We start from the raw sequence: 21,646 nt of genomic DNA on the forward strand, positions 1-21,646 counted from the left end.
TCCATGGTTGATTAACTTAGCCCGTGCTGCTCCTCACTGAACAGAAATAAATTTTGATATAATCAAATTCATTAATTTTTACTATGTAATTTATACTTTTTAAGTTTTATTTAAGTCCTACCCCTAGGAAATAAAAATCTTGTCTTCTATGAACTTTTCTCCTTGTACTTAGGTCTTTGATCTCTTTGCAGTCCACCTTCGTGGAGTTAGTAGAAATCCAGATTTGTTGCCTTACATATGGAACCAGTTTTCCCACTACCATACTCTGAAATCCACCCTTTTCTCATTAATTTATAATACCACCTTTATACTATATCAACTCTTTAGGTGTGTATGTGTCTATGCGTATATACGTGTGTGTTCATGTGCACATTACTTGCGTGTATATATGTGTGCATGTAAATTTATGTGTCTGTCTCTGACCTCTCTGTTCTATTCCTTTGGTCTATTTGTTCCTATACCAACACCACATTATTTTTATTATTTTTGTTTTAGATTCTGTTAATACCTAGTAATATCTAGTAATTAGTTGATATTACTAAACACTTGAGCATTAAAATTAGATTTTAAAAATTCTAATAAATTTGATTTATTTGATAGATAAAAGCAAATCCTTGGGAACAAATAAGTCAAAAACTGCAAACTAGTTGTGATTTTTTGGATAATACCTTTGTTGCACACAAGCCCACAAAACCAAATGTATCTGTTATTCATTTATTTATTTTTTTGGTGAGGAATATTGGCCCTGAGCTAACATCTATCACCAATCTTCTTCTTTTTGCTTGAGGAAGATTGTCCCTGAGCTAACATCTGTGCCAGTCTTCCTCTATTTTTTTATGTGGGAAGCCGCCACAGCACGGCTTGATGATCAGTGGGTAGGTCCAGGCCCACAAACCCCGGGCCACTGAAGCAGAGCATGTGAACTTAACCACTATGCCACCAGGCTGGCCTCCGTCAAACATACTTGCTTTTCATAAAGAAAATAAAGAGTATCTTCATAATTTGGGGGTTTTTGCATTATTTTGTGAAAGCCAATGAAATGATTTTGTAATTAAATTACAAGTATCAAAAAAGCCATAGTAAGGATCTAAACCACATATTCTATTTTGTACTTCTATATCTTTGATAAAGTATAAGTTCAGTTACATTATGAACTGTTTTAATATTATATTACATCTAATATTCCTGTATTAAAGTACTTCTTAATTACAGTATATTAAATTTTATTCTTTTTTTAAACTTTTTAGGTACTGGAAATCTAGATGAGGTCAGTTTTTTTTCCTTCTCATATTTATGTTTCTGTAACTAGAATATTTTACAATTATTGTGATTTATTTTTTATTGGTATAAACCAACAAATGAAAATTCTTGTAAGTAATATGATATTTTTCCATTTATAATCTTATTTCATCAAAAATGCTTGAGACATAAAACACCAATCATTACACTGACTCATAGTAATAGTATAGCACTAAACATAAGCTTAAGTCTGGCTAAACATCTGAATTATACAGCAGGATATAAAATGAAATCTTTCTAAGCTTACTTTCTCAGTATATCTCTAAAGAGGAAAAAAATATTTTAAACAAGTCAAATTTACATATGCTTAAATTTTTGCTTGTTTTACTATTTGATCAATGTAATATATGTATGTTCCCTTTTTGAATAATTAAAGTTAATCGTTATTAATGTTTTTCTTGACAGGAAGAAGACAGTGAAGGAGAAACATATGAAGACATGTATGAGTTACATTTCTTACCATGACATTTTCCTTCTAAGTTGAATATAATGATTTGCATGAGGGAGAGTAGACGAATTTCGACACTACGGGGAAAAGCTTTCTTGTTCAAATGACTGGCATATAATGATAACCTTTATATCAATACAAAGGACTACCAATTCTTGACTTGTCTAAGGATTTTACAGAGGACTCTGTTAAAAGGCTGTCGTATGAGAGGCCAGAGGCTTGCAGCCTACTCGATAGACCACAGACAGGGAATCATGGAACCAGGAATCTGCGTTTCTTGTTCTCAGTGTGTCCTTGGGCCAATGAATTCACTTATATGTGACAACTTCCTCACCTAGGCCGTGCTTCACCTCACAAGGGTGCTATGAGAAATACTTTAGCACAGCACCAGATGCTGTGCTACTAGTAGGCTGAGGCCTGCTAAAGTAGAAAGATATTAAACATAGCTCCAAAATGGGTTTCTGGGTGGCCCAGGACTAAGAAATTTCTTGGAAAATGAGTGAAAGTAGAAATGAATATGTTATTTTATCTTTTATTGATTCAAATATCCTAATTTTCTCTATCCAGTTCTTATTCAACCAATTCTGACTAAAGTTTCGGAACTAAGGTTTGCACATATGCACGTGTGTGCTCACGTCTCCCTGTGAGTGCATGACGTGAAAGAGAGAGAGATTAACTTTATTCATGTGGACACGCAGCAAGAACAGGGCCTCTATCAACAGTGTCTTCCACTTGCTGGTACAAGCTGTAAGGGGAAGCAGAGCCTTTGGAAGGCATCCTCATTGGTGCGCCTCCTACTGGTTTTAAGAACAATATCACACGCCTAGGAATTTTGACAACCCTTGGCTTTTCACCTTCATCCACACTTCAGATACTGTCTTCTCTCGTGGGTAAAACCTCTCTGGATAGTAAGCCCTAACCCATCAATGCCTGCAGATGTTGAAACAACCTAACAATTTTTATCTACAGAGAAGCATCCAAAGAAAGAGAGAAGAGAAGGGAAAAGGAGGAAAAGAAGAGATTAGAGCTGGAGAAAAAGGAACAGAAAGAGAGAGAAAAGAAAGAACAAGAAATAAAGAAGAAATTTAAAGTAAGAGCTTGCTTACTGATGGGTAAAAAATAGTAACCTCTTTTAATAACTTGCACACAAAAGGGGCACCATTCTTGAAACCCTGCATGGTTGGATAATTACTTAATTGTTGTTTTCTAAAGAGTAACCACCTTCATAACAGTAATTTTTTTGTTCAATACTCTCCTTTATCCCTGCACTAAAAATGTAATACGATAAAATCCAAATAAAATATGGTGGCTTATAATTAGTGGGCACCCAGGGAATTTTATGTTGATTCAGTGAACGAATACTGGGTTACTCATACCCCTCTTGGCTCTTCTCGTTACACATTTCATATTAACCTGTACTACGAGCTGAGGACCACACACATAGCTATCCCTGCAGCATGTATTATAGTGATGCAAGGGACACAGGTGTCTCCAGATGAACCAGATCTGTCTCAAAATAAAGTTTCTATGAGCTACTCTAACTGCCAGGGTCCAGACCTGACTTACATTGTTGCCATTATTTTAAGCCTGTGTGCATTATTGACTTCTGATACCTTCTGTTTGTCATCCCTCCTCATCTAGCTGGATTTCTGACCTCTGTCTTCTCTAATCTCTGATTTCTAATGGTCCAACTTCTATCACTACCCCCACTAACACTACACCTGCAAGCTATATTCTCTTGGCTACACCATCGTTGATGATGTGACCCATCTGGTATGGGTCTAGTATGTCAGCTGTATTTAGAGTGATTATCTGAGTTACAAAACTATTCTTAACTTTAAAAAGGATTCATATCGACTTTCCTTTAAATATTTAATTCCTCTGGAACATTTAATATATGGCTTGAATTATAAAAATTTGGTTTATATATAACTTCCCAGTATATTTATTATATTAAAACAAAGGTTCAACAGTATGGTGCAGGGAAAATGTAAAGCTTAGAGTCAAATGGACAGATGTGGATTCAAATTCTAGCCGTACATGCGGGTTATGTGATTGTGGGCATGTTACTAAACTTCTCTGAACTTCAGATTCTTATTCTTTAAAGTGAGAATAAATGATAACTCTCCTGAAAGTTTGCTGTGGAATTAAATAAAATAGTGCACATAAGGCACTGTATCTATTATAGGTTCTCATTAAATTTTGAAAAAGTTTACTATATATAAGTAAAATTAAGATTACAATGTGAATAGTGAAGCATTTTACTCATACAGAATGTGTGGCTACCAACATTTATAGTTTTCAAGTGGAAAGTATAAAAAATTAATTCCTTAAATGAAAATCTTAATAACACACGTTTTATGAAGAGATTGTTTATAGTTTTGGGGAATTATGTGAAGTGTTTCCTTGTGTTTCTTTTGGAGAAATCAATTTGGCGTTGTTTCACTCATTCATTCAAATTGTATTTTTTAGTAAGAAAAAAATAGAGTATGGAAACCATACCACTGAATACGAACTCAAAAGTTTGGCAAGACTAGGACTTCACAAGCTATATTCCTTCCACAAAATGTTAATAGATGTTAAAATTAAATAAATAAATGTGAAAACTGTTACATAGAACCATATTTCATTAATTCTAAGACATAAAATATCTCATAGTTAAAATTCTGAAATTAGGATGCATCTTAACATTATTGGCATAATTTAAATTAAGCTGTTTTCTTTTCTTAGTGGTACATAATTAATGAAATGTCTCACAATTCATAGCATCATAAGTGCAGTAAAATCAGACAGAGCTTCTTCAAAAATCACAATGCATATGTGCATATCAAAAGACCCAAGAAATTCTGTTGAAAAGACACCAATTTAGGATTAGGAAATGAGGAGTTTAGAATTCTTGATCTAAACTAGATTATTCTCCTGCCGTCAAGAAACCACTGCACTATTCAGGATATTAATTTTTAACACCTTGCATAACATTTGTGTCCTATTTTTTTATTCACAAAGCTACTTCTAAAATGTCATCTTATTTATAGCAGGTAATATCTACTCTAAATTTATAGATACACATAGCACAACATTAAAAAAAAAAAAGTGGAGGGGCCAGCCCAGTGGCCTAGTGGTTGGGTTCACACACTCCGCTTCGGCAGCCTGGGTTCGTGAAATGGGATCCCAGGCGCACACCTACGCACCACTCATCAAGCCATGCTGTGGTGGCGTACCACACACAAAATAGAGGAAGATGGGCACAGATGTTAGCTCAGGGCCAATCTTCCTCAGCAAAAAAAAAGGAAAGAAGATGCTTTTCCAACAAGTACAACCCACCACCACCTACCCTTCCCTTTGCTGTTTTAGGCCTGCGGAGAATCATCAGAATAACTACACAATGCAAAGAGGGAAAAAGCCTCTGTCTGCCAAGCAGACCACCAGCATATTCCATAAAAACACATAGTACCCAGCATGGATTGTCGTACATAAATGGTATTTGGTTCCTAGTGGCTTCCTTTGCCATCCTTTCACAGAGTTCCTAAGGTCAACAGATCACTGCCACTCTCCCGGACCCCAAGCACGTGCTTACCTGTCCTTTGCTGGTTCTGCCTGACCTCTGTGATTTTTCCCCTCCTGTAAAAACATTCACCAGGAATGACACTCCCCCTCAATTTCTAGTTCAAACCTGTAAATGTTGGAAATAGGCACGTTGGCAAGTTGTGGATGTATTGTCTTTCAAAACTGCATCCCTTAAAGAGTTTCTAAATAGTAAGGAATCCTGTTGTGATTCTTTTTTTCCTCTTTGCAGCTAACAGGCCCTATTCAAGTCATCCATCAAGCAAAAGCTTGCTGTGATGTCAAAGGAGGAAAGAACGAGCTGAGCTTCAAGCAAGGAGAGCAAATTGAAATAATCCGCATCACAGACAACCCTGAAGGAAAATGGCTGGGCAGGACAGCAAGGGGGTCATGTGAGTGCAAATTTCCAATGACTTCAAGGTGTTGTCTTTTTGAGCCAATATTAAATGTGCAAATTCTTCCAGAACTACTCATAAGCATTAAGTTAGGAGTGTTTTACAGGGAGGACAAAGAGAGGAAGATTTAAAATAACAGGCACAGCCCCATCTTCACCTCATCTGTGTTATCTTTTTAATGAGCAACAATGTAAATATTTATATTATTCCAGGGAGGAGCAAAGGGCATTCAGTTCTTCACTGATGTTAAAAGGAAAAAATGATGGAGGAAGATTGGCACAGATGTTAGCTCAGGGCCAATCTTCCTCACTAAAAAAAAAAAAAGGAAAAAAGGAAAAAATGATTCATGTGAATCGCTTTGGAATCTTTGAAATAGACTCTAGGCTTACCCCAAACCACAACAGCATAAGACTTTGACAAAGTACAGTAAAACGTGTCTACATGGAAAGTCTATAAATCAGAATTGCAAGCAAAGAAATGAAGAGAGATTTTAAAGAGCAAATGTGCAATTGATATTTTATTCACAACTTTAAAATATTTAAACTACAGTTACCTGAACAGAGATCATTTCTCTTTTGGTAGACGGCTATATTAAGACAACTGCTGTAGAGATTGACTATGATTCCTTGAAACGGAAAAAGAACTCTCTGGGTGCTCTTTCAAGACCCATGGAAGATGACCAAGAAGTATACGATGATGTTGCAGAGCAGGATAATGTTAGCAGGTATGTGCAAATACAAACTGTAAAGCAGATCAGACTGTCTCCTTGTCAGAGATTCTGTATTTTAAGATCCTAGAATTTTACCTTCTATATTTCCTACGGCTGTCTATCAGTAAACTAAATTACCAATATGAGTGAAAGATCATTTGAAACTCCATAGTCTTTTATTGTACTCTTTGGTTATACGTATCAATACTACTTTGAAATATAATGGGCCATTTGCCAGATCTTGCCAAATGTGTTGTCATTCCAAAATGCTGTTTTATAATACTCATTCTGATTTGATCTTAGGGTTATGCCTCAAGTAAATATGATTTTGTAAAATATGAAGCATGAAATATAGGATTTGGCTCTAAAAAATATAAATGTTTTTTGCCTTGAAATCTCTAAGCCTAAATAAATTTGTTGTTCTTATTTGAAAATATAACAGAGAAAAAGAATGCTTTTTACTACAACTCTACTTTGTTCTTTAAAAATAAAAAAGTAAAAGCTCAATTCTCTATAATCCCTGGGAATCAACCAAGGGTCCAACTTTCCATGCCCCATTCATTCCACTAGATTAGAGTAACCTTCCCCACAAGAATTACGGGAACATCTTGCTAGAGCAGAGGAACAGAACAAGACATCCTTTTTGGAGGAGCCAAGAGGGGAGAGTGGCCCTCTTCTCCACGTATGTCTTCTTCCCTTCTTTCCCTTCTCAGTCTTCAGTTTCCTTTCTCCATGCCTTCTTTTCTGTCTCTTTTTCCCAGCTCTGATCTTCTTTGCCCTTTCTTCTCCTTGCTTTTCCGTTCCTTTTCTCCTTTCATTTCTTCTTTCCTCCAATATCTCCCTTTCCTGATAAAGTCACAATCCCTTCAGGTTGCAGGAAAGGGAGGAGGAAAATCTCCAGCCAGTTAAGAATCCTTGTTTTTCTATGCCCACTTTGTGGAATTGGGACACTTCCACTATGATCCCAAAACACATGATCTGTGCTAGATCTTCACTTGGGTAAAAATGTGTCTGCATTCTTCATAACTCAAATTTCAAAGAAAAAAATGTTTTAAATTATCAACCATTTAAAAAATATAAAACTATCAAAATAGCAATATACTTATAAGACATATGAAGAATGAAGTTCCCTCTTGTGGTCTTTTACCTCATGTCATCAGTAAAACTTTTTGTGTTGCTTTCTGGCAGTTTTGTCTTTCTAAAATGAATTGTAGCCTGCAATGCCTTCTTACCATGTTATGGCCATAAATTATACAACATATATAAAAACATGCAATGTATGCACTGGAGTTTACAGATCATAAATTGGCTTTAGTAATCAGAAACACATTGATTTAGTTTGTAAGTCACTAAATATCATTTTTGAGGTCAGTTGAAGCTCTAAGTGGCCATATTCTGAGATTTACAGAATTTTCTGGCTATGAGTATGTCATTCTACATATATTATCAATGTATATACTTTATGTTTATCTTTTATTTATTTCTTAAAAAACCCATTTCTCTTATTTTGACGTTAAAGAACCCTGGTTACAGTAATAAATACGTATTTACACTGATACACATACTCAGGAAAAAAATAATAAATCCACAAAAAAGGGATGATGTTCTTAAAATGAAACATTATTTAACCATAATAAGTGCCTATTTTCCAAAACTATTACCTTTTCCATTTTATCAAGTCCATACTACCACAACTCTAAAAGACATGCTCTAGTTGGGAAACATGTAGCAGAAAAACAATTTTCTATTTAATAAAATGGGGTTGGAGGAGGTGTATGATTTTAATGCTCAATATCTTAAACAAGTATAGCACCACAATATTTACTAGCATCTATTTCTCCCTCATGCATATTTAATAAGAAAATGAAAGAAGAGACATAATTTCTACACAAGTTTTGTTTTGAAACTACAGCTGCTGCTGGCAGAGATCTCATAACAGAACATGCTTTGTCCTTAGTAGAACAAGGAAAGATGCTGACTATAACCAGCAGCTTGCCCTGGCAAGAATAAGAGAAGGCACCATCCTCTCCTCTCTCCTCCAGATGCCTCCTGGTTCCTTGCTCTCTTTACCTGCGCTTTCCAGATTCCTCCAGGGTAAGGAGAGCTGACTGTGCACTTCAAACCCAGTGAGCAGACAAGAGGCTTAAAAGCACCGGTCCTGACAGCTGTTCTTCGCCCTTTCTTCTCAACTAATGCAATTTCTGTAATAAATATGAAAAGATGAAGGAAAGAAAATTACAAATGCGAATACCTCTCCTCCATCACATAACAAATTTTCTTCCACGTATGTTTCCCAACATTTTTCCTTCCATTTATCCTTTCCTCTTTCTCTTCCCTTCTCTTTTCTCACATTCTCCTCTTCTAACAACTATTCTATCTGTTAAATGTTTTGTGTTCTAAACAGACAATTTTAAGAAGTTGAAGAATTGCTCTGGGAATGAACTAATGTGTGGCAGCTTTGCTCCTGATTATTATAACCCCTTTCTTTGGGAATTAGCTATAAGAATCTCCAAGATGAAATATGTTTGCCAGGAGTGGCAGCCAACCAAAATCGCAATTTCTCACATAATTCCAACTGCCTGCTTCATGCTCAAAGGGAAGTGTCAGAGAAAATAAATGTGAAAATAGTATGTAAGCAAGTGGAGAATATACTTAAACTTTATGAAAAGTCAATTCCTTGTTTATATATTGAGACATTTGTAGCATGTTTTTCTACAAAGTTCCATTAGCAGGAGTATGTTTTTATTTATAAATTGATTGTAGATCTATATCAGACTAATTTCTTTTACTCTGGCTTTAAGGTTGAGGAATCAGATATGAGTGTATAATTATACTGTGTGGTTGTAACATCAGACTGATGTATGTTGCTGGCAGATTATCCAAAGGGCAAAAATGGCGGTACAGAGAATGCAGCAAAGTAGCCAAAACAACGTTATACGGGAAGGCAGGACACTGAGGTTCTTATCTCAGCTCTTCAGTTAATTAAAAGTGGGCTTGGTCAAGTCTTAATTTCTCAAAGCCTCAGTTTCTTTTCTGCAAAATGAGGGCATTGAACCAGACAACTTCTGAGATTTTTCCAGTTTTCACCATCTGTACTTCCTTTGCTCTCACAGAATTCACATTTTAGTGGGAGACACAGGAAAGAAAACAAACGATTATAAAATAGGGAAATATAGAATGTTATAGAGATATATAAAAAAAATACAGGCAATCTGGATTTAGAGAATCAGGGGCCACACTATTTAAAAGCCTCATGAATGGGATTTCAATTTTTTAAAAGTTCTCCCTTTAAAAAAAAGTTTAACGCTATTGGACTAAGAGTAAAATGCATGATTATAAGATATTGAAAGAGAATTGAATTGAATGCAATGATGGTTCTATATGACCCCTGCAATAATACTCTTGTTTTTTGTTTTTTTTTAATGTCTGTCTATGAAATGATGTAATAATGTATAATCTGAAAACTGTCTCATGGGAAAATGTTAGAAGGAAACAGTGTCATTGTTTTGAATACGTTTTATAGTACTGAAACTCACTTGATTCTTATTAGGTTTGTTTGTTTTGTTTTGTTTTTTAATCGTTATTACTCATCTATTACAATAAAGAACAATTTTTCTTCCTCTTCACATGTAACATCCTGATAACTTTTAACTGGAATATTATTTCTCCTTGATATAACTGCTCAATATATGTACTTCTCTTCCTGATAGCTAAATAATTCATATTTAATTTAATTTTTCTGATTTTTTTCTAGCCACAGTCACAGTGGAAGTGGAGGTAAGCCACACACTTTTATCAGCAGTTTCTCCAAGTCTTCACATTTTTGTGTATATTAATGACAAAATGCTTTCATTTGCAAATAATGAGGAACATCTTAATGTGGTAGAAAGAACACTGAACTGGAAACCAATGACCTAGATGCCAGTCCTGGCCATGACTGACCCTGAGCAAGTCACTTCTTTCTTCCAAGTTTGTTAGGGGTGGTAGGATAGCTCTGTTTCTAGTGTGCCCAGGGCAGTCTTGATTTATGCCAGTCGTCTGAACACAATTATTAATAGCATCCCGCTTCTCTTTCAAAAGTATCCTTGTTTGGATGATAACCTGTATGGTCACCTTAGCTACAACTTCTAAAGACCTCTCGTTTTCTCCTCAACAAAATAAGGGAATTTCACTAATACCTTGCAACGCTAAAATTCTCATCCTCAAAGTCAAATTTCAAGTTCATTGTACATATTCCTGCACAGAGAAGTTACTCAATAAACATTTGTTAAACAAATATTTGTCAAATAGCAAGGTTCCTGAGGAGTGTAGGATAACAAATCAAACAAGAAATGGTTTAACTTTTAAAATATCACTTTGATGAAATGAAATAAAAGAAATGAAAGGTCACCTTTTTTTCAGCTACCATCAATGTTTACAAATTCACCTTTAATTCCATTTGCTTTTCTTCACTTATCTATTGATCAGTATCTTTCTTCTGAATGTTTCCTCACTATTAATTAATTTTTATCACCGCCTCCCTTCTCCTTTTCCATAATAAATATTTAACTCTACCCTCTATTCACTTTTACTTTTTCTCATATTTATTCTCTCCCATTCTTTTCATCTCCAGTGCACAGTACCTTTTATCATCCTCATGTCTTTATTATACTTCACCTCTAAGAATTCCTTATAAAATAATCAGCAATTAATTTACCTACTATCTATGTGAGAGTGGAAAAATAAAGTTATTTTTATTTAAATGGTTAATATGAAAGAGAGATGCTTTCTGCATTTAAATAAAGGCAGTTTTATTATCAAATTTTGAGTGACCATTACGTGACAAAATAAAATTAACCGAAGCTCCCCCCCCCCATTCCAAATGAAGGAATGTTCCCACCACCCCCAGATGATGATATTTATGATGGGATTGAAGAGGAAGACGCCGATGATGGGTAAGAATAATCAGCGAATTGCCTTTTTGCAAATTATTGTATATACTGAAATTTAGTTTTGATCTCTAGTTAGAATGAAAAGCAGAAAATAATGTTCCTTATTACATTACAAAAAGTGATTTGAATGTTTAATTAACAGCAGTAGTAACTCAAGAAATGTAATTGCACCACACTTCAAATGAAGTGGTATATTGTTTGGAAGAATCTTGACAACTATGTCAAAAGAAGTGAAATAAAAGAGGGACAAAGAATTACAGGTGTTGTAGATAATTTTTTTCAGACTTTTCCCAATCAATTATTTATCAATCAATAATTTACTTTTACAACAATCTCTGGAGAGTTTATCAGTTGCAAGGCTATCCTTTGTATAATAATCATAGTTATAGGCAACCCAAATAAATTGAGACCATATACTATTTGTGGCAAAACCAGCATTGAATATTTAATCCTTTAGTTGTTTAAACTTTTAAAATGGCATATTTTAAAATTTAAGATCTTTTAATTACTTAATTTTAATCATAAAATAAAGCTAAATTGATATTTAAAACTTAATCCTGACTTAGCTTGCTATTTTAAGAACCAAAAGAAATCTCATTAAATAGAAAAAAATAATTTACCTAGTAGCAGCAGTATTCAAAGACCATGATCTATAAGCTTACTAGGATCATCTTGCTGTGTATAATGAGTAACGTACTGCCTGAATGATCAATGCAGTATAATTATAAAAAATATGAATGTCCACCGAATGTCTTCACGTTCCACTGATTATTCCATTCTGATCAATGCCTGCATGCTCCTAAGCTCCACGCTACAGGTTGAAGAGAAGAGTAACTCGTGGTCCTGGGGGATTTTGAAGATGTTAAAGGGAAAAGATGACAAAAAGAAAAGTATACGAGAAAAACCTCAAGTCTCTGAGTCAGACAATAATGAAGGTTCATCGTAAGAGTCGACCAACCAAATCCAGTGCACAATAACTATATTAATATTAATTTAATCAAATGCTACTAATATTGTATAACCAGTAACCAAATTCTGGTAGGCCTAAACCATTTTAATGTTATTTTCCATTGCTCATCTTAGCCTCATTGACTGTGTTACCCTTGAACTCATGCACTTACATGAGAAGAGCACAAAGTATTCAAAAATAGTCATATGGTTCAAAGACATGTTAAACAAAGATATGTTCCCTACAAGCATGCACAAATACACATGCACATACACAGACATGCACGCACACGAACTCTCACACACTCAGACACACCCACACACTCCATTTAGTAGGATTTTTTTTTAACTGTAGCATCACATCTAAAGCTCATAATTCCAACACCATATTTTGTTATATAATATTTTATATTGACAACTCTTCAAAATATACATTCTCTTTTAAAAATTAATTTACTAGAAATAAAGGGCACAATTTGGAATTTCTTTTCTCTAAACACAGTATTTAAAGTCTTTGTAACTCTGTTCCACAATAGTGATATACTAATTCTATTTAAATTATATATTTATCCTATACTAAAATTATTATAAATGTCTTCAGTTTGTCTAAATAAAAGCTAAAGCATGAATTTTCTCTTTCCATCCAGAAATAACCCTTTAGTAAAAATTCCATACATATAAATTTGAAGGATCTTAATCATGTTTGCTGGTGTAGGATATTCTTATTGTTTTATATATACCTGATAAATTCACCGTACTTAACTGAAGTCTTTATAAGATGTTAATTTCATATGGAATTCCTAATTTTAAACCTTTTTGTGAGACACTAAAACAACACTCAATAAACAGGACACTTAAAATTGTAAGTAAACATAACAAATCTTCTCTTGATGCAGAATTAGTCAAATACAGTCCTTACTTAGAAATAAAAGCAGAGATTATTTTTCCACTTCAATTTCACACCACCTAATTCTATTTTGGATCATTTGAGCTAATGACCTCTCACACATTTGTGTGACTGTGCACCATTCTTCCAATGATATGTGTGTGTGTGTGTGTGTGTGTATGTTTAAAGTTCAGAAAGTAATAAAAGCAAAGGTCTTTTCCTTTTGCAACTAAATGCCAACCAATCCTTATTTCAGATCACTTCTATTAATAAGCTCTCCCTCTCTAGTTTCAGTGGATATTTCTTTCTTATTCGCCATTCTCCTGTTTGGGGATATAAATGCACAAATTGGGGAAACATGGTCATATAAATATTCCTATGACCTTTGTTGATTTCGACTCTGCATTTCTACTCTTTGAGGCAAGTAAACAGTTCTGGGTCTGACCTATGCCACGATGACTCCAAAATATTGAGTCCATTTAATTTACTTTGGTGTGATAATATGCCCAAACCTCATAGGACAAATCTGAAAACATTGGTCCAATGGCTATGGGCAAAATAAACTGCTGAATGTCTTGACTCTCGAATTTTTTGGCCAACATTGGAGTTCAAAAAAAGTCTTGCTAAATTCCAAATTGATGGACAGAAATTGGGACTTAGTGGAGAAATGGAGGATGAGAAAGGAATGATGGTCAACAGATTAATTCACCTTTATAAGCCTCTGGGCTGTTACTTGTTCACGCCTTTCCTAAACAAATGACTCAATATCCAGGTTTATATTAGTCTGATTAAAATTGTGTTCTCATTTTCCTTCTAGTTTCCCTTCTCCTCCTAAACAATTGGGTAAGTAATGAAAACTAATTGTATATTTTATATCTTATTTCTTGCATGTGGGGTAGTGGGAAAGCAGTGGATATAGTCGTGATCGCTGGATTAAAGTCCTGACTCTGAAAATAATAAATTGTGTAACCTTGGGCAAGTAACTGCACCTTGGGTGGCCCCAGTTTCTCAACAGTAAAATAGCAGGAAGAGGAAAATAAAAAAGATCGATGGTTTTTAAACAGTTTTTCTAGGAGTTGTAGGGATCACTATGGAGAAAGGAAGAAGCAGGCAGAGATAGACACCAGCATCTCCCGTGTTCCCCATCCCAATTTAGTCAGAGCTTAGTATATATGGACTTCTGCACAAAGATTTCTAAAAACATACCAGATTATATGCCTCCAAGACTCTTCTAAATCTAAATTTCTTTGATTTTTTTTAATGTATAATTTATATTGTATTTGGAAAATTTCCCATTGCTGAATGTAACAGTTTCTTTTTTGTACAGTTTAATCAGCTTGTTTTTTTCCACCTGCTGAGATAGATCTTTAAAAGATTTTTCTTAAGTTTACTTTGAACAAAATAAAATGTTGTCTCACAAGAATATGCAAGGGCTTTCAAAAAGTTTACTTTAATTTACTTTAATTAAATACATTAAAAGAGCAAACCAAACACAGAGATAATCTATTCTTCCAGACTGTTTATCTCACTTTGTTTTTCGTTATCAATTTGAAAATACATAAGGCACTAATGCAAGTTGATCAATAACTGATGTGCTTACATTTTAATCTATAATTTTCAAAAAGTGTTCAAGAAACTTAGCGCCACAGAGAGTAGGTATAAAATGGAACAGATGTGATCAATTCAGTAAGAAATGTTTTTTGTTTTAGTTTTCCTTTGTTCTCAAGTGTGTTTTAAGGGCATGTGCATGACATAGTAATTTTTTCCCTTCTAGAAGCGAATGATATATCATATTTTCATGTATTTATTATGGATTCTTCATACAGCTGAGCAAGTTTTATCCTGTGAAATTAATTAACCTGAATGCGGGGAGAATACACACACACACGTGTATATATATATGTGCACAGTATATGTATATACTGTATACATATATACAGAGAGAGGAATTTTTAAAGGAAATCAAATCTTTGCCATTACCAGAAAGCATTTAATCTTCCTATGATAATCATTCCTTAAAACATTTGTACTCTCTTCAACTCATCTCTTTAGATTAGTTTACTGTGAGGCAACTTAATAGGTGCAGAAAGGAAGCATTCTTTCTGACTTTATTAACAAGAAGTCTAGAAGGAAGAAAAGTATCTACAGATTGGAAAAGCCATTGAACCAGTTAAGGTCATGGCAACTTTCTACCATACTGATTCTCAATACCTGCTCTTATCAGAAGTCTTATATTAATAGAAATATTCCGTCTATTTTAAGGTGGTACCACTCCTAATATTACTATAAGGTAGAAGTTAGATGATAGATAGATAGATAGATAGATAGATAGATAGAGACATAATCATAGACGTAGACATATTAATAAAATGATATATATTATCAGACCACCCCAAATCCAATAAGAGTCTTAATTTCAATCCCTACTGCCTACTGCCGACTGCCAATGACAGTAGAAAAAACCTTGATAATAATAGTTACAGTCATGGTGACTGGTTTTTTGGAGGGAAATTTAACACATGCATCCATGGAGATAAGAATCTCTCCCCTTTAAGGACCAGACAATGCTTCCAGGAGAAATGTACTCAGACACCAGGAAAACGTCTTTCGTTGTCCTTGAAGCAATCTTTATATTAAAAACATCATTGAATACCCACATCAAAATTTAAACTAACAGTATTTCCACATTTGATATTTTTTTCTTTTGATAGACATGGGAGATGAAGTCTATGATGATGTGGATGCCTCTGATTTCCCTGCTCCACCACCAGAGATAAGGTAATTAAGATGTTTTCATTACAGTGAAAATGAGGTTGCTCAAGAAAATTTAACTGGAATAAAACTGAGATGGGGTGTGTGTCTACTGTGTGTGATCGTGTTCCCTGTCATCCCCTCCCTGATCCCAGGCCTAACATCTCTGCTAAGTTTGTGAGTGGACAGCCCTGATCTTCCTCCGCATCCTCCTCTCTCTCCCTTCCCCTCCCCCTCTCCCAGCGGTTCTGCTCTTTGTCTCCTGACTATCCTCTGCCCTGATGTCTGCGTTCGTTTATTCATTCACTCACTGGGAAAAAGTTTGAGAGCCTGTTCACAACTGATCTCACTGAATCATCTCCTCCCTTTATTTTTACTCTTTTCCTAAAACCTTTTTTGTCTTGAATACACTTCTTAGTTTATATCTCAACCCTCACCCACCTTGTTCAAGTCCCCTCTGTCCTTCACAAGATTGTTCCTTTTATGAAGAAAAGATTTGCATTTTAAAAGGACTTTTAGTTATGTCTCTTTTTCACAAAAGCATCAGGTTATCAAAGTTTCCATTCAAATTTCAAAAAGAAGTGAACAATGAATACTGACATTCTTCACCTCACCTAAGTTTTCAATTTAATTTTAGGCAAAAATTGTACGAAAATCTCTTAAGCTCAGTTAATACAAAAGCAATACCTTTTGAAAATTCTTAGGAAAACTCTTAGGATGCTTTTTTACACTACAATAAAAATGTGAAATGGTCTGATACATACTGTGTATAAAAGCAAGAACACCTCTCTGGCTTTTTCAAGAAAAAAAAAAGGTGAATAAAAAGATCTTGGACTTGATTATTTAAAGGATGAAAGTAACATAAATGAAATACGAGAATGGTGTCTTCTGAGCTGTACTGGTAAAAATGCATGTGTGAACTCTACGTATTTATTTTTTACCAACATTGTTAAAATAATTTTACTGAACAAGAGGCAGTATCCACATCAAAGAAAGTGAAGGAAAAATAGGCAATCGTTTATATATGAAGATCAAGTTCTGCAGGCTAAACAAACAAGAAAAATGAAACAAGAATCATTCTCCTTTTTCAGTTCTCCATGAAAGGAAAATCTATTCTTCTCCAGGAATATGTTGAGTTTTAATATTCCTCACAATCAGGAAGTCACTTCTATCCCTGACAGTTTTTAATGCATTTTTCTATTTCATATTACTATAGAAATGCCACCACATTCCATAAAAGAGCTCTCTAGGAACCCAGAGTCACACATTGGCCCTTTTCTTCAAGCAAAATAAACCCCAGCTGATTAAACTTTATGTGATATGTAGTGTTTTCTTTCTTGTTGCTTATTTTCAAAGTTTAAGACAATTTTATGTTCTCTAACATAGTATTCTATTTTTAAATAAATTGTTTTCAAAGAGAGCTTGTGGGGCATTTTTAACATTCATGTATAGTCTTGTAGCTCCAGAGTGCTAATTGGGGACAGCAATTCTACTACCACCTGGAGTGCCATAAGACAGGAGATACCGAGGGACGATGCAGAACCTAAGACAGAGTATTGTGCTAATTCATTTCACAGTGAATGGACTAAATTCTAAGGTTCAAAACTTAAGGATCAAACATTTTAAATAAATCAGTTACAAACAAAACTTTATCTTAGGTAATCTTAATAAAAATTAATATCAGTGTTTAAAATTTTCATTGTTCACAAATATTCTGGTGTTTTAAATTCCTTTCTGCAGAGGTTCACAGCCTTTCCCTAACAACCGTATTTAACCCTATCAAATGGTTCTCAAACTTGACTGCAAATTAGTATCACCTAGGGAGCTTTTAAAATATGTATGTCAGCACCTGGACCCCACTCAGTCTAATTAATTCGAATTTAAAATTAATTTAATTTAATTAGAATTTCTAGGAATCTGGCAAGGATGGTGGCATTTTTCTATAGCTTCCCAGGTGATCCTGTACGTGGCCAAGCTGGAGAATTGCTATTTTAGGCTTATTCACCTTTCTTACGATAATTGGCTTTAGTCCAGCTGGTATCTATGAGATACAGATACCAACTATATGTATATATATACATAGATACATATGCCTAGATCCTAGAGCTTTTAGAAATATATTAAATCCATTACTTAAGAAAACATTTAGAATATGTTTGCTGTCTCTCTATTTCTCTCACACACACACAAAATGGACAATTGATAAAGTGATTAAGAAGCTCCTTTTTATATCTAAAATTTAACTTTTACCTAAGTTTTTTTATTAATCAACATTTCCTACCTCCCACCCTGGCTCCGTTTTAAGTAGATATGAGAAAACTAACATATAGATTAACTTGATAAACCATTAATGTTGGCCAAGCCACTTAATTATCTAAGAAGGGTTGAAAAATATAGAGGGTTCCAGAATAGGTTGAATCATATGAAACCACTGATATGTAACTATGTTTAAACTATAACTAAGTGATTTTATATGATTCACCATAATAGATGATCTCTTACTTCTATTTTAACTCATAATTTGTAGTCTCTTGAAGAATCCCTTCTGCATTACGAAATGTCATTTATTACAATGAATGTACTGGATTTCTAAAAAAAAGACTTAATTGAAAACAAAATTTAACAAAAATTTAATGTTATGACTTAAGTCTCTAGTATACACTATTATTCTTATATTTTTGAAACGAAATGTGATTTTTATGTGTGTTCTGTCATCCTAGTCAAGGAGTCAAAGCCAAGACAGAAGAGAAAGACCCTAAGAAGCTAAAAAAGCAGGAAAAAGAAGAAAAAGACTTCAGGAAAAAATTTAAAGTACGTTTTATTTAAATATCATACGAAGTTCAAAGCACTAGTGAGAAATATGATGATTTTTTAAGTACCAAAATACACATTTTAAAAGTGTAATTATCAATATCACAGTTATCCATCATAATTCCTTGATTTTCTACAAAATTTATTTTAGATTTAAATTTATTTCTGTAATAAATTAAGCAGACTGTCATACAGGCACAATGTGTATATTGAGATAATCATCTAAATTTAGCTGTCCTTTGAACCTTGATAAGAAGGTAATCTAAAAATAGTTAGGATAGATAAAAAAAAGATGTGGCGTGGGGCTAGCCCAGTGGTGCAGCGGTTAAGTGTGCACGCTCCACTTTGGCAGCCCGAGGGTTCACAGGTTCGGATCCTGGGGGCGCACAGACGCACCACTTGTCAAGCTGTGCTCTGGCGGCGTCCCATATAAAGTAGAGGAAGATGGGCACATATATTAGCCCAGGGCCAATCTTCCTCAGCAAAAAGAGGAGGATTGGCATCCTGTGGAGCTCAGGGCTGATCTTCCTCACACACACAAAGAAAAGATGTGGCATGTATATAATGGAATATTATTCAGCCATGAGAAAGAAGGAAATCCTGTCACTTGTGACAACATGAATGGACCTTGAGGGCATCATGTTAAGTGAAATAAATCAGACACAGGAAGACCAATACTGTATGATTTCACAAATATGTGAAATCTAAAAAAGCCAAACTCAAAGAAACAGAGAGTAGAATGGTGGTTACCACAGGCTAGGGGAATGGGGGAAATGGGGAGGTGTTGGTCAAAGGGTACAAACTTTCAGTTATAAGATGAATAAGTTTTGGGGATCTAATGTACAGCAGGGTGGTTATAGTTAGCAATACTGTGCTATATTCTTGAAAGTTGCCAAGAGAGTAAATCTTAAATGTTCTCACCACAAAAAAGAAATGGTAGTTAGGTGAGGTGATAGAGGTGGTAGTTAAATCTGTAGTGGTAATCATTTTGCAATTTATAAGTGCATCAAATCAACATGTGTACACCTTAAACTTTAAAATTTTTTTTTACTTTTTAAAAATAATTATGTTAGATTCGTGAAGTTATGAGTGACTTTACCCCAAAACATTTTCTTTAATGTTCTTACATTATCTTTTGAAAATAAGAAACTATGTATTTAGCAAAGACTTTCTTAATAAACCTGTCAATCGATGAATACTTTAATGATACGTGTCAACCAATAATGTAAATGTTTTTCTTTATTTTTTCCAGTATGATGGTGAAATTAGAGTCCTATATGCAACCAAAGTTGCAGCCTCCTTAGCTTCTAAGAAGTGGGGGACCAGAGATCTACAGGTCAAGCCTGGTGAATCTCTTGAAGTTATACAAAACACAGACAATACAAAAGTTCTCTGCAGGAATGAAGAAGGAAAATGTAAGTCACTGCTTACTCTTTATAGACATGGCACTCCAGAAATTAACAACCAAACAAGTTTTAGTAATCACCCCTGTTTTTATTAACTCTTTTTGCCCTCTGCTTTGTGAATTGTGGAAAACATTAAGAAACTAAAGATCTTGCTGTGCTGAAATCAATGTATTTTATTTTATTTATTTCATTTCCCACTTGCTATATTTGGCACCGTGGTACCAAGGTAATGCCAAATTAGTGTTCCTCGAAATGTGGTCCCACAGACCACCAGCATCAGAAAACCATTGTGCGTGTATTAAAATTGCAGCTGCCTGGACCCGTCCTTGACTTGCTTAGTCATGAGCTCTGGGGTCAGATGGAATCTGTGATCATACCTTCTTCCCTAGCTTGTTCTTACGTACACTAAAGTGAGAACCACTGTGCTCAGGTGGTGAGTGGCTCTTGCTTTGGCCCGGTTTTGAAATCATATAGCATATGTCCCACCTAGAATTTCCGTTTTCCCTACCTTGCAAATTCACTTGTTTTCATTTCCTTTTTGGAAACACTTCATACAACATACTATTCCAAGTAAATACAAGAGAGTCTTGTCCTCTTTGACTTTCTCAGCTATTAAAGCTGACAGATGGAAACTGTTTTGTCAAATTTTAAAAGGAAGCTTATTTCATTTACAATCCAGGGAAGAGTAGTTCAAAATTATGTTGTCCTATATTTAAAATTGGATAGCCAGCATGGCTGCCCCACATCAGCTCGGTTGGTCTGCGTGGAAAACATAAACTCTGAGTTGTATTTTAATGACAGGAAGGTGACTCAGGGACAGGAACTGAAATGGAGTTTTAAGAATAAAACACAGTGACTCACAGGTGGGGAAAATGGATCTAAAGTCATCATGGAGGAGATGTGCTTGGCTTTTAAAGGGAGAAAATGGAACGTAGTACAAAGGATAAAAGACGAGTCATATATTATTAAGATTCGATGCTCACTGGAGATAACGTGTAGACGGTCCCTCAGGATACAAAGAAAACCCCCATTCACACTAGCATTTGTGGGGATGTACCCCAAGGAATAACCTTAAGTGCAGAAAAACCATACGCATTAAAATGTCGTCAAAAATATTAAAAATGTTCAAAATTTTACAAGTGATTAAATAAGTTATAAGGAATATACCAAATTGAATACTTTACATGATGATTATGACAATAATGTGAGGAAATTCTCAAGACACAAAAGTAAGAGAAATAAGAAGCCTGCTTAATGTAGGATGGAATTTACAGCCATATTAAAAAATTATGTAAATAAAAAGAAACTAAAATAAAATGTTATTCGTGGCTGATGAGGGTGATAGGCCTAAATGATACGTTTTCTTTCCTCTACTTTCCAAATTATTTCACGTTTCACTATAAGAATTGTCCTAGTACTTGTCATGTGGACATTTCTCTAGTGCACAAGCTTCAGACACATCTTGCCACACTGTCCTGAGACTCCTGTCCCTAGCAAC

At 34.6% G+C, this 21,646-nt stretch overlaps 1 protein-coding gene across 3 annotated transcripts in view; it reads left to right on the top strand.

Annotated features, from left to right (window-relative positions):
* The window catches only part of FYB1 (FYN binding protein 1), a 156,887-nt gene that overhangs the window by 123,902 nt on the left and 11,339 nt on the right, over window positions 1-21,646 (top strand). For 2 of the 3 annotated variants that reach the window (XM_058564187.1, XM_058564188.1), the window contains exons 5-16: window positions 1,248-1,267; window positions 1,705-1,739; window positions 2,717-2,837; window positions 5,544-5,703; window positions 6,289-6,430; window positions 10,170-10,192; window positions 11,283-11,349; window positions 12,151-12,288; window positions 13,998-14,023; window positions 15,892-15,958; window positions 18,652-18,742; window positions 19,995-20,157. In XM_058564187.1, coding sequence (XP_058420170.1) covers window positions 1,248-1,267; window positions 1,705-1,739; window positions 2,717-2,837; window positions 5,544-5,703; window positions 6,289-6,430; window positions 10,170-10,192; window positions 11,283-11,349; window positions 12,151-12,288; window positions 13,998-14,023; window positions 15,892-15,958; window positions 18,652-18,742; window positions 19,995-20,157 — 1,053 coding nt within the window. The remainder of the gene's footprint in view (window positions 1-1,247; window positions 1,268-1,704; window positions 1,740-2,716; window positions 2,838-5,543; window positions 5,704-6,288; window positions 6,431-10,169; window positions 10,193-11,282; window positions 11,350-12,150; window positions 12,289-13,997; window positions 14,024-15,891; window positions 15,959-18,651; window positions 18,743-19,994; window positions 20,158-21,646) is intronic. The other variant, XM_058564189.1, reaches the window with a different exon arrangement.

The sequence above is a fragment of the Diceros bicornis genome, chromosome 20 (assembly GCF_020826845.1).
Source record: "Diceros bicornis minor isolate mBicDic1 chromosome 20, mDicBic1.mat.cur, whole genome shotgun sequence".
NCBI lineage: Eukaryota > Metazoa > Chordata > Mammalia > Perissodactyla > Rhinocerotidae > Diceros > Diceros bicornis.